Here is a 12,670-nt window from a genome sequence, read left to right on the forward strand (position 1 = left end):
ACATTTCAACCCGTATCGGTCTGTCCCATACTTGAGAAAGACCGATACGGGTCAAAACGTAAGTCCTGCCTGCTGTGATTGTGAATGAATTTACCTGGAGCATTACAAAGTGAGTTGCGAGCCCTTGCTTTTGTTTATGATCTGTTTAACAGTTTGGCTCATCTTATTCTGAAAGTGTGTGATAAACTGACATACAGCACATGAATAGCGAATAACCTTTAAGTACTCAAACTAAACATACCCTTTAGTATGCCAGCGAATGTTACGATGTTGGCTTTGCGTGTTATCAACATAGGATCTGAAAGGGCAATGTCTCCTGTGCACACAGTGTAAAAGTTCTCAAAAGGTATGAGGCGCTTTGGCAGCATCTCTACATTCTCTACGTTCTCGGAACACTTTACTTTCTGGGGTGAACATACATCCTGTGGCAGAACAGCTGGTATTTTTGGGCGGTGAAACCGCCCCTATATGTGAGGTTTGGATATTTGCACACCAAATCCTGCGCTGTGATTGGCCACCAGTGTACCCCCCTAACCCTGCACCTTGATTGGCCAATCACAGTCTATTCAGGACTGTGATTGGCTACGGAAACATGACACATGTGCATAGCCCTATAAATAGGACTATGCACTTAAAAAAAACACATTTATGTTTTTTTTTAAGTGAATCACACAAGACACCGCCCACTTCACACTGGGTGTGATTTTTTTATTGTTCAACAAGTAATGGACAAGCGAGGTTAAAGCAGCTCCCTCAGGTGGGTAGAGATTGTCCTCAGTACTGTGACCTTGAGGATCCGATTGAGTGAAGGTGTCAAATAAATCACTGTCTGTACTTATGACCTTTAGGAACAGTTCAGGTCGGGTCTGGTTCAAGTGCCATTTTGCTATAGACTTGTGAGGACATGCCTTTTGGGGGCACTGACACTTCCAAGTATTTGATTTTATGTCATAACAGACAGGCACTCTCCCTAACCGAGAATAATATGAGGTACGTGATTCCAGTACTGACACATACACTCTATATGCTCCACTGCAAAATTTGACCTCTTTATTCAATGGGCTGTTTTCAGACTCTGCTTTCTCCTTTCTGACAAGACAATCTTTTTTGGTGTTGTCGGAAATCCACTTCTTTCCAACCATATCAGACAGAGGTTCTTCCTTCAATGTGACATCTGGTTTGGATGAAGTAGGACAGTATGTTAAAGACCTGACATGAACACACTGAAACCCTAATAAGCCACTTCTTCTGGAAAATTCTGATGCCTGCTGGCAACTAACTAGCTCACAGTCAACTTGGTGGTTGTTTCCCCATGTGAATTTCTTCACATGTATGGGGTTTCTCAGACCAGAGAAAGTTCTTGCAACAGCAAAAATGCCCTTTTTGATGTCCAAGCATTGGGATGGAAGGTGATGTGTACCAGTGATCTCGACAACCGATGATGAGTGACGTCTCTCAATGTGGGTCTTGAGGTTTTTCAAGAAAGATTGCAGTGAGGGCATGTTGTTTTGGGTCTAGACTGGACCACTGTGGAGACATTACACACTGCAGGGCTGGCAGATGCAGGGGCTCTGGGTGCAGTGAATGCTGCAGGGTAGGCAGGTGCAGTGAACGCTGCAGGGCAGGCAGGTCCAGGGGCTCTGGGTGCAGTGAACGCTGCAGGGGTGACAGTGTTGAGAACTTAGATGGGACACGGCATGGCATTTCACATGATAGCAGTGTGACACTTTCCACCATGTCTAAGTTGTGTTTTGGGGGAACCAGATTAGTCAGTAATTCTGATGATGTGCAGCACATAAATATGAAGTGATTTACCTGCAGAGGCTACAGAGGAGGCAGAAGATGCTGTGGAGGCCATGGAGGAGACAGTACACAATGCAGGGCTGGCAGGTGCATGGCACACAGACAACTCTGCCTCAAAGTGGACCCAGGAGAGCAGAGCCGTCCTCAAATTAATCTTCTCAGCGTGGCTTTAAACCTGCACAGGTTTTTGGAGGTCTGCCCATGATAAGCAGAGCCCTGTATCAAAGGTTTAACGATGTTCTAATAAACAATGTATAAACGTAGCTGTCATATTCACATCAGTGGAGTGTTTGTGGAGCTTTAATGGTCCTGCTACCATTCTACTGCACATAAATGAGAGCTGGGGGCAAATATGTCAGCAGAGAGGTGGTAGACTGCTAATGACCAGAAGTGGAAAGTAACTAAGTACATTTACTCAATTACTGTACATAAGTACTATTAAATAGTATTGGTAGTAGTAGTAGACAGGCTGCTATTGACATGGCCGGGTTCTGGTCACATTAGGGAGTAAATCAGTTGCTAAGTGGTGTGGGGCTGGGGTCCACAGTCAGCATTCTGCAGCTTTATGCCTGGTTTATACTTTATCACAAAGACGGTGTCACGCACCAAACAAAGCCCACAGCACGTCTCGGATGCGATGCGTTGTGGGCTTGTAGATCGGCAATCTTCACCACCTGACACCATCGTACGACGGAGCATGAATCACTCCTTATAGCGCCACAGACTGGGCTGTAAATTCTGCCATACTGGTCCCAGTGGAACCATTGTCCATGCAGGCTCATACATACAGTCCGCCCCCACAATGAGCCACTGCCTAATACCACCCAGCCATTCCTCTCCTCTCCCCATAGAATGAGGCTCACATGCTGATGATGCAAGATACGTTAGCCATGAATTATTCTTTCTTCAAAAACTGTTTTCTACAGTATATCATGGGTTTGACGATTACCACAGTTTTCCACTGGCTGTCCAGTACCAGATAGACATGTTTTAAATATAGTACATGCAGTAAATTATCCGTATCTGTTTTGCTTTGGTATGAATGCCTCAAGTTGGAGCACGTATTTTGGCATGTTTTTATGCATTCCAACAAACACTTGACAATGGATAAATGTTTGTACCCAACAACACTGTTGTAGTGATGCACAGAAAAAGGCAAAATATCTTTGGTTTCTCCTTTGTGAAAAGGTTTGCTTACTGATTTGACATCTCAATACATTATTATTTGTTCTGTTTGGCTCATTGCCATACTTAATTTAACCATGTCTTCACCACATGAACCCTAGCGTCCCTAATCTTTGGCGAACATTCGGTGAAAATAGCTGACCTAAAAGCTCACAACGTGTGAGCTACAGTTCGTAGATTTGTTAAAATATTTGGTGTAGAGGGAAAAAGGAGCGGACCTTGTAGATCCCTGGAGGACTCAATGTCAAAGTATAGGGTGGTTAAGTTTTGTTTAACAATTAAACCCATAGTGTATACTAAATTTACCCCAAACTAAACTAACCCTACATACTTAAATGACCCTAGGACTCTTTACTAGGTATGCTTCTTTTTTCCATCAACAACAAATCTCGTTGCTGAAAATGGCACATACAAACACGTAGATCCACCTTCTTCATGGTTACTGAGTGGACTTGTAGAAGGTCAAGCAGATACTTAGCTCCCTGTCTGAATTCATAATAGTGAAGAACAGCCTGAGGCTCACATCATAATCCTGACGTGAGATTTAACACCTCTTCACTTCCGTAATTGAAATGCACGGCCACTTCCTTCGCAAATTATCTATGATCTATTTTTATTTAAGCAAACTGGCTCGATGGATGCTATGATATGAGAACTAACAGTTCTCACGTGAAATCTCTGGAGAAACATCAGAAAGATGAAAGGAGGCAGTCTTCATTATTAATTAAATCATATATTTTGTACATAATGCGTTCCAATATGGATAACCTGTTGACACATGCTAAACAGAGCTGACTCACAGTCAACAATCTGTTGTCTCGTCACAGTGAGACGCTGGTCACGTTATTATCACATTGTCACTTTTATTTTATACTTGTGTTAAAGGACCACTTCATCCATTTTCAAACTATCTTTTATCATCGTAAGATGCCACCATTTTCTCACTCTTTATCTCATTGGTGGGCTGTGAACATTTCAGAACACTAACTAACAGTGACATCATCGGTAGATAGGTTTAGTATTTTCAAATACGATTTCAAACATTTTAATGTATTTTTTAAATTAATGCTAGAACATAGTTCCACAGTGATTCTCACAGTTTTCCAGTTGCCCTTGACAGTCTTGTCGGTGAAGAATATTACTGCACATCCAGGCTTCAGTGGTTCTCTACAGTAGAGGGGTTATATATGTTTAAACCAACCCGATCGCCAGAGAACTACGTATGTATGCACGGATCCAGTGCACTTCATTCCGTGGATAGTCGCCTCGAAACCCCGGAATTGCGTGCATATGTACGGCGCTCCCTTTGTGACAAAACCATTTCGGAGGCGCGCAGTCACAGGCGAACTGTCACCCCGTGAAGGACCACCGAGGGAGCTAAGGCGACCGAGTTGCCGTCCTGAACGGTGTGACGTTCGCCTGTGCCTACTCAGCGCCGTTTGAGTTATGTACCGATAGGCACAGAATCGTAAATTTTGTTGTGGGGACTGCTCTGCTTCCGGGTTTTTCCGGGTTGCGACTGGTTACGCCCACCGTGGGACTCGCCGTACATATGCACGCAATTTCGGGGTTTCTAGGCGACTATCCACGGAATGAAGTGCACTCGATCCGTGCATACATACGTATATCTCTGGAGATCAGGCTGGTTTAAACATCCATCTATTCATGTCAGACATTATTCTCAGTCAAAGGAGAAGTTTGTCAAAGTTCTTACCTACCCAGATTTCCTCACTCCCGTTGAATTTCAGTGACCTTGGTATGCACCAAGAAATCAGTAATTCAGCATCCAGCAGGTATAAAAATGCTCTTTTGTTTGTTTCTGTGCTGTAAGGCACAATAGACTTTAAGATTAGGAATCTCCTTGTCTCTCCATCTCTTTATTAAACAGAAAATGCATTTTCGTTTCAGTTTCAGTTTCATTTCCAATTGTATCCAACCAGGACAGAGAACTTAATCAGGATACAGATTAAACAAGTGAAATTGGAAGTGATGACACTAAGAAATGAGCATGCAAAATTAGAACTGAAAACTATACAAATTAAGCTTAAAAATGGGTACTTTCTCCTGATTGGCTGAGATTTTGACACCTACCGAAAAATTTATTTTCTGTTTATTAAAGAGCTGGAGAGACGGGGAGACTCCTGTTACTGAACAAACACTCTAAAGCAATGATTACTATCAGAATATAGTATTTTAACCTTTAAAAAAAATACTTTTTGTTTTAACCAAAAAATATCACTTACCCTACCTTTAATATATTATATTATATGTATATATATTAACTACAATTATATATTGTAAGTCATCACATTTTCTGTCAATAAGAAACATAATAACTCCATTTTGTCATTTGACCTTTTTCCCAGTCAGTGAAAAAAACACGATTAGAATGAATTTTCATCACAGATGCTTTTTAGCCGTTCATTTGAATGTTTAATGTTTTTTTTGGAGAACAAGAGGCGTGACTCTCTCTTGGACTTGCCATGGCACTCTCTTTGAAATCCCTTAAATTGTGATATCAAACAAAAGTGTCGAACATATCAGACTGCATTTCCCAAAAGGAAATGCATGTATTTAAATCAGTCTGACCAGAACCGGGGATAACATTTCCCCATTGGCCATAAAAATTAATGACCAGAGGGGGGATATCAAAAGAAGAAGCATGTCCCCCCCCCCCACCCCATCCCCTTTAGCAAATTAGCCCTCCACATAACCATATAGCCTTATTCAGTCACAAAGGTAACGAGAAAGTAGCATTTAATCAACACAGCAACTTTGAGCTCTCTCTGTAGTAAGCAGTGGTGGAAAGTAACTAAGTACATTTACTCAAGTACTATACTTAAGTACAATTGTGAGGTACTTTTACTTTACTGGAGTATTTCCAATTGTCTATACTTTTACTTCTACTCCACTATACTTCTCCGAGCACCCGCTTCGGGAGAAAGGGAGAAAGTGCAAACACTATATATATATATATATATATATATATGTTACAGGGTGAATGGAGAACCAGGGTGATTGAAGAAGGCTCGCTCGTTTTTACCACCCACCCAGCAATTCTGTAGAAGCAACACTAGAGGGAGCCACAAGCCAGGCTTGTGCACAAGCATATATGGCCGCGACCACACACACACACACAGTCACACACACACACGCGCGCGCACGCACACGCGCACATGCTTTCAATGGACTGTTAAGATTCTTTTATTGTGTTCTGCTGGCTTTTGTTTTAGTTTCTCCCTGACACACACACACACACACACACACACACACACACACACACACACACACACACACACACACACACACACACCGAACACACACACAGTGATCCATGAAAAGAACTATTATGTCCCTATCGGTTTACAACTCGAACGGCGCTGTGTCGACTAGTAGAGCATCGGCCGGTCAGCGCGGGGACTCCTCGGCCTCAAGCTCTACTGAGTCGGCGCGCCTCCGTCATGGACAAGCGCGTGCGTGTGAACGTGTGTTCAGCGTTCCCCTAGCGTAGCTTCCTGGTTGCTATGTGGGGGGGAACAACAAAAGACAGGTCCGCGTCGCATCAAAGCCCCGCCTCTTGGCGCCGCGTTCTCCTCCTCGCGAGCCTCGCGTAATAAACCTCCGCCTCGCAGCGCCGCGTCCTCCTTCTCCTCCTCCTCCTCGCGAGCCTCGCTAATAAACCCTGTATCGAAAAGCCCGTGCCTAAAAACGAGCGCTCTGTCTTCAATCACCCTGGCTCTCCAAACACCCTGTGACATATATATACACACACACACACACACACACACACACACACACACACACACACACACACACACACACACACACACACACACATTATGTACATGTATCTTCCACTTATAATAATATACAAATTGTACTATATCATGTATAGTGTACACGGTCACTGACCCTGTCAAAGAGAGATTGTAGTTTAGGAGGGGGGTCCATGAATGGCTGGAGTTGGATCTTTCCATACTGGCAACAGTCACGGAAGGACTTCTTACCAACAGGACCTTTTGATGTTTCCCAAGGGAACATGACAGCATAGCATGAATTGCAGATGCTATCCATAGTTGGTGTGTGAAAGTCAACTATTTGTTTGAGTTGGTGTGGAGGTGTCCATGCTCTTCTGAAGTTTCTGTCCTTTTTTGTGGTCCTTTTAAGCTTTACGCTCTTGCTTTTACGGCGTGTTGCGTTTAGATGTTCTCCTGCATATATATATATATATAGATATAGATATAGATATAGATATAATTTCATAAAATAATTGATTGATCCCTATTTCGGGCACGAAAAAAACCTCCCACCGGTTACAAATTATACAAAACCATGTGTGCTGGCTTATGTTATTTTGTGGTCACCTGAAGCATGTCCACCACTTCCAGCAGTTTTTCCCGGGGTTTCCCCATTGCTTCTCCCCTCTTAATCTCCTCTTTGTCAATCTTCTCCCAATCTGAGAACGTCACAGGCTTCACTCCTCTCTTCTCAAGCAGGACACTGATTACCTGTGAGCCTGACTTGGCAGCAGACACATCCAGGGTTCCTGAGGCAATGTCATCCAGAAGGGTGCGTGCCGTATCGATGCTGTCGATACCAGTGGTGGCTATCACTCCGGTGGGACCTGTTTTCAGCCATCCACTACAGTACAGACCTGTAGCCTGCTGGACACGGCCCATGGTGTTGGGGATAATGGCCTTGTGGGGGTCAAAGGGCACTGACGAGTCAATGGGGAGGCTCTTGTAGCCGATGCTACTGATGATCAAGCCGCAAGCTACATCCTCTACCTTGCCTGTGGGCACTGCACAGGCTCCATCACCTGACCCCTCAAGTCTGTTGACAGCCAATCGGATGGCAGCTGCTCTGGTGAGGTCGGAGGAGGAGGGTAGGACCTCGACGGGACTCCTGAAGAAGTGTAAACCCCAAACACTGCATATCTCCTGCTCCCTCTCTCCAGGGGGCTCCAGGGCGGTCTTAAGCATCAGCTCTGTCAGACGCTTCCTTGGCCTCTGCGCCTCTTTAAGAGCCTCTGCAACACCCTCAAACTCGGCAGGCACCAGCTCAGGTCTGGTGCCGGGCAGATTCACCATTTCTCTAAGCTCCTTAATTGTGAAGGATACTTGCATGGGTCCTCTCCTGCCCATGACAGCACCCTGCGGACCCTGCTCTGTGCAAGGGCATCCAGGGCGTGCTGAGTGATATCAGTCTTTTTTAAGATGTCAATGGGAGACAACAATATTCTTGCTATATCCAAAGCCACATTTCCATGTCCAATAATAACAGCTGTTTCATTGCTTAAACTTGGGTTCAACTGGCTGTTAGCAGGTAGTCCATTGTACCAGCCCACAAAATCTTTGGCAGAGTACACACCAGCAAGACCTTCTCCTGGCACCCCCATTCTCCTGTTTCCCTCTGCTCCATAGCTCAGTATGACTGCATGATAAGCTTCCTGCAGTTCGCCCACACTCACGTCATGCCCCACGTTCACATTGCCATAGAAAGTACAGCGGGTGTGCTGTGCTATTTGTGTAAAGGTGTTGATGACGTTCTTGACTCCAGGATGGTCAGGGGCCACCCCAAACCTGACCAGGCCAAAAGGGACGGGAAGTCGTTCATAGATGTCCACCTCCACATCTCGCCGGGTCTTGATCAGGTGCTGGGCAGTGTTATTTTGTGGCCACCTGAAGCATGTCCACCACTTCCAGCAGTTTTTCCCGGGGTTTCCCCATTGCTTCTCCCCTCTTAATCTCCTCTTTGTCAATCTTCTCCCAATCTGAGAACGTCACAGGCTTCACTCCTCTCTTCTCAAGCAGGACACTGATTACCTGTGAGCCTGACTTGGCAGCAGACACATCCAGGGTTCCTGAGGCAATGTCATCCAGAAGGGTGCGTGCCGTATCGATGCTGTCGATACCAGTGGTGGCTATCACTCCGGTGGGACCTGTTTTCAGCCATCCACTACAGTACAGACCTGTAGCCTGCTGGACACGGCCCATGGTGTTGGGGATAATGGCCTTGTGGGGGTCAAAGGGCACTGACGAGTCAATGGGGAGGCTCTTGTAGCCGATGCTACTGATGATCAAGCCGCAAGCTACATCCTCTACCTTGCCTGTGGGCACTGCACAGGCTCCATCACCTGACCCCTCAAGTCTGTTGACAGCCAATCGGATGGCAGCTGCTCTGGTGAGGTCGGAGGAGGAGGGTAGGACCTCGACGGGACTCCTGAAGAAGTGTAAACCCCAAACACTGCATATCTCCTGCTCCCTCTCTCCAGGGGGCTCCAGGGCGGTCTTAAGCATCAGCTCTGTCAGACGCTTCCTTGGCCTCTGCGCCTCTTTAAGAGCCTCTGCAACACCCTCAAACTCGGCAGGCACCAGCTCAGGTCTGGTGCCGGGCAGATTCACCATTTCTCTAAGCTCCTTAATTGTGAAGGATACTTGCATGGGTCCTCTCCTGCCCATGAGCAGCACCCTGCGGACCCTGCTCTGTGCAAGGGCATCCAGGGCGTGCTGAGTGATATCAGTCTTTTTTAAGATGTCAATGGGAGACAACAATATTCTTGCTATATCCAAAGCCACATTTCCATGTCCAATAATAACAGCTGTTTCATTGCTTAAACTTGGGTTCAACTGGCTGTTAGCAGGTAGTCCATTGTACCAGCCCACAAAATCTTTGGCAGAGTACACACCAGCAAGACCTTCTCCTGGCACCCCCATTCTCCTGTTTCCCTCTGCTCCATAGCTCAGTATGACTGCATGATAAGCTTCCTGCAGTTCGCCCACACTCACGTCATGCCCCACGTTCACATTGCCATAGAAAGTACAGCGGGTGTGCTGTGCTATTTGTGTAAAGGTGTTGATGACGTTCTTGACTCCAGGATGGTCAGGGGCCACCCCAAACCTGACCAGGCCAAAAGGGACGGGAAGTCGTTCATAGATGTCCACCTCCACATCTCGCCGGGTCTTGATCAGGTGCTGGGCAGTGTAGAACCCTGCTGGACCACCTCCAACAATACACACCTTTTGGTTGGAAGCAGAAGTTACCAGCCCACGTACACCACCATGGCTTAACCATGTAATTATCCCTGAGGCGCACAATAGTCTCTGCAACTTCATCTAGCAAAACATCACTTTATGGATGCTTGTCTTCTCTGCAAGACTACTGTAAAATGTAGTTAAATAATAACTGGGCTCCCACTGCTGGGATGCTGTTAAGAACTTAACCAATGAACCAGTGGAATTGGTTAAAGGTCTTGCAGATTTTAGTCTTGAAGATAGATTTTAGTCTTCAAAATGTAATCTTGATTACATCTATTGAAGAGTTGAGTCTTGGAGATTGTTGGAGAATTCTGGGTATCGATAATTGAATCTGAATCTATCTCTGAGATTCCCCTTCCTTTTGGCTACGGTGCATGTGTCATCCCATCCCGCTCATTACGAGTCGGACATACCCATATATGGAGTCATAATGTCAGTCATGCCCAAAAGTTCTATGATGTCAGACGTAGATATGTCAGTTAGCTCCAAATATGGAGTTCCAGGTATTTAGTGAAGTGGTCTGACTCACAGTGGTAACCATAGTGACTAGGACTCCCCAATATTTAGTGGGTAACTATGGCGACCAATCCAACAATAGAGGGCAGAGAGAGAGAGAGAGAGAGAGAGAGAGAGAGAGAGAGAGAGAGAGAGAGAGTCATGATTCGGATGCTACCTCTCCCCGTGCCCCGCCCCCTCCTCCTTACTGAACCTCGTTTCTGCTGCGAACACACGGCTCGCCCGGCTGTATAGTCCTGTAGCATGTCCTCAAAAAAGCCCTTGGTTTTTGAGATACCCCCACCCGAGTTAGAACAAAACACAACCATGTTTTTTCTTATATTTAGGGTCTCCCATTAATGAAATGGATTGTTGTGAAATTTTATTTTGGGGCAAAATTAGTTTTTTGGGCTATTCTTTAGAACTACCCCAACCTCTGAAAAAGGGAAATCCGAATAGGGCAAAGGTGACCAAAAATGCTATAACTTGAGAATGCTCACTCTTATCTTCATCAAATTTGCTGAGGTATGAAGCAGGTGTCTACCCTACATCACCAAAGAGTGAGAATGTAATTTACAAAAAGAAATACTGAAGTATAGTCCTTTAAACATACCTTTAGTTTAGGCGGAAATTGTACTTTTGTAGTGAGGACTCCTCTACTTTCCCTCATTTAGAAAAAAAAATTACACCCTGTGTGAAGTGGGCGGTGTCTTCCTAGCTAACCACAATACTGAATGGAGTCAACCAATGATGTACAAAAAATAAATAACTATATAACTAAATAACTATAAATATATTTATTGAAACACTCTTTATGAAAGTCATATTCCGATGTACAATGGTTAAAAAAAATAATAATTAATTGTTATATATTTACATATATACATACTAAATTATTTATTTAAAAAAAACATCTTCTGTTATACATTATTGAAAGAAAATAATATGAAAAATATATATATTCTGACAATTTCATCAACAATAACATCAGCAATTTCATCTTCATTTACATAGAGCAGTTGTGAACCTGTTGGATCTGTATGTTTACACCCTTCTTTAAAGGTTAATGGATCTGTGTAGAATTGATAGTGAGGATTTCCAGTGTCTTTTAGAAATTGCATTGCTTTGAATAGCTGCTCAGGATTTATAGTTGTGTAGTGAACATAGTTTTTGTATATCTTTTTACGTTTCAGCTTAACATCAATGGTAGTTATTCCTGCCTGAGATGGAGTTCTGGGAAGAGTGTGCAGAGTGTTCATTACATCATTGTCTTCTATGGGAATATTAATAAGTCTGTCTCGTGTAGCTGGCATTAATGAAGTGGGAAGTCTAAATATCTTTTGAAACAAAATCTTTTTGGCAATAAGATTGTTTGCTAATTCTGTCAGCTGCAAATGTTTGGGTACAGAGGTTACTTTCAGACCATTAGCAGCAGACATAGGTGGCATTTCTCCCTTTGTAAGATATCTCTTACAGGTGTCACAAACATACCAGTTTAAAATAGAATCAATATAAACACCGAACTTTGGATCCTTCAATTTGCTTTCAAATATTTCTTCAAATAATCTCTTATTTTTGTCATTGCATGCTTTCTCAATAGTGTTCAGGACATTGTCATCAATGATGGAAACTCCTTTGTCAAACATCATTTGTTCACAAGAGCAACATGGAAATATTGGACCATATTTGACAGTGGTTTTGAAGTTTTTTAGCCTCTGTTGTTGTGTAAGTCCTTTTGCCAAATCACCACTTCTAGGAAGACTCTTGCTTTTCTCAAACATCTTCCATTTACCAATTATCTTGGCTACTGTGTTCTCAGAAATCTTAACTGCAGCGGCAATTATTTTGTAATTTTGGCCAGATCTGTGTTTTGCCACAATTCTGTCTTTCAGCTCTTCTGGAATACCCTTTGATCTTACCATTATCATTTTATCCTTTTCCTTTTCCTTTTTTGGGTTCTTCTTTACGTTTCCCACCAAGTCTCGTCTCTAACATTTATGGATTATGTTGGTAACTGTATTCTTAGAAATCTTAGGTTTGCCTGAAATTCTTCTGTAACCTTGGACAGATCTGTGCTTTGTCACAATTCCATCTTTAACCTTTTCTGATATATGCTTTGATCTGAAAGAGCCACTTAACATCTTGACATC

The 12,670-nt window shown here is 43.8% G+C and overlaps 2 protein-coding genes across 2 annotated transcripts; both read right to left on the reverse strand.

The window, feature by feature from the left end:
* Positions 1-7,337: 7,337 nt before the first annotated feature.
* Positions 7,338-8,653, reverse strand: LOC308095716 (NADPH:adrenodoxin oxidoreductase, mitochondrial-like; the record flags this gene model as incomplete). The annotated part of the gene is given in 2 exon segments (XM_080442755.1): positions 7,338-8,134; positions 8,137-8,653. Coding segments are annotated over 2 exon segments (1,314 nt in total), but the record flags the coding sequence as incomplete, so codon positions are not given.
* Position 8,654: 1 nt separating this feature from the next.
* LOC308095717 (NADPH:adrenodoxin oxidoreductase, mitochondrial-like) lies at positions 8,655-10,103 on the reverse strand (the record flags this gene model as incomplete). Its single annotated transcript, XM_080442756.1, has 1 exon — positions 8,655-10,103. One exon carries the CDS (start codon positions 10,101-10,103, stop codon positions 8,655-8,657), a length of 1,449 nt encoding a protein of 482 aa, XP_080298882.1.
* Between the last annotated feature and the right edge of the window lie 2,567 nt (positions 10,104-12,670).

The sequence above is a fragment of the Gymnoscopelus braueri genome (genome assembly GCF_963280865.1).
Source record: "Gymnoscopelus braueri genome assembly, chromosome: 11".
Classification (NCBI taxonomy): Eukaryota; Metazoa; Chordata; class Actinopteri; order Myctophiformes; family Myctophidae; genus Gymnoscopelus; species Gymnoscopelus braueri.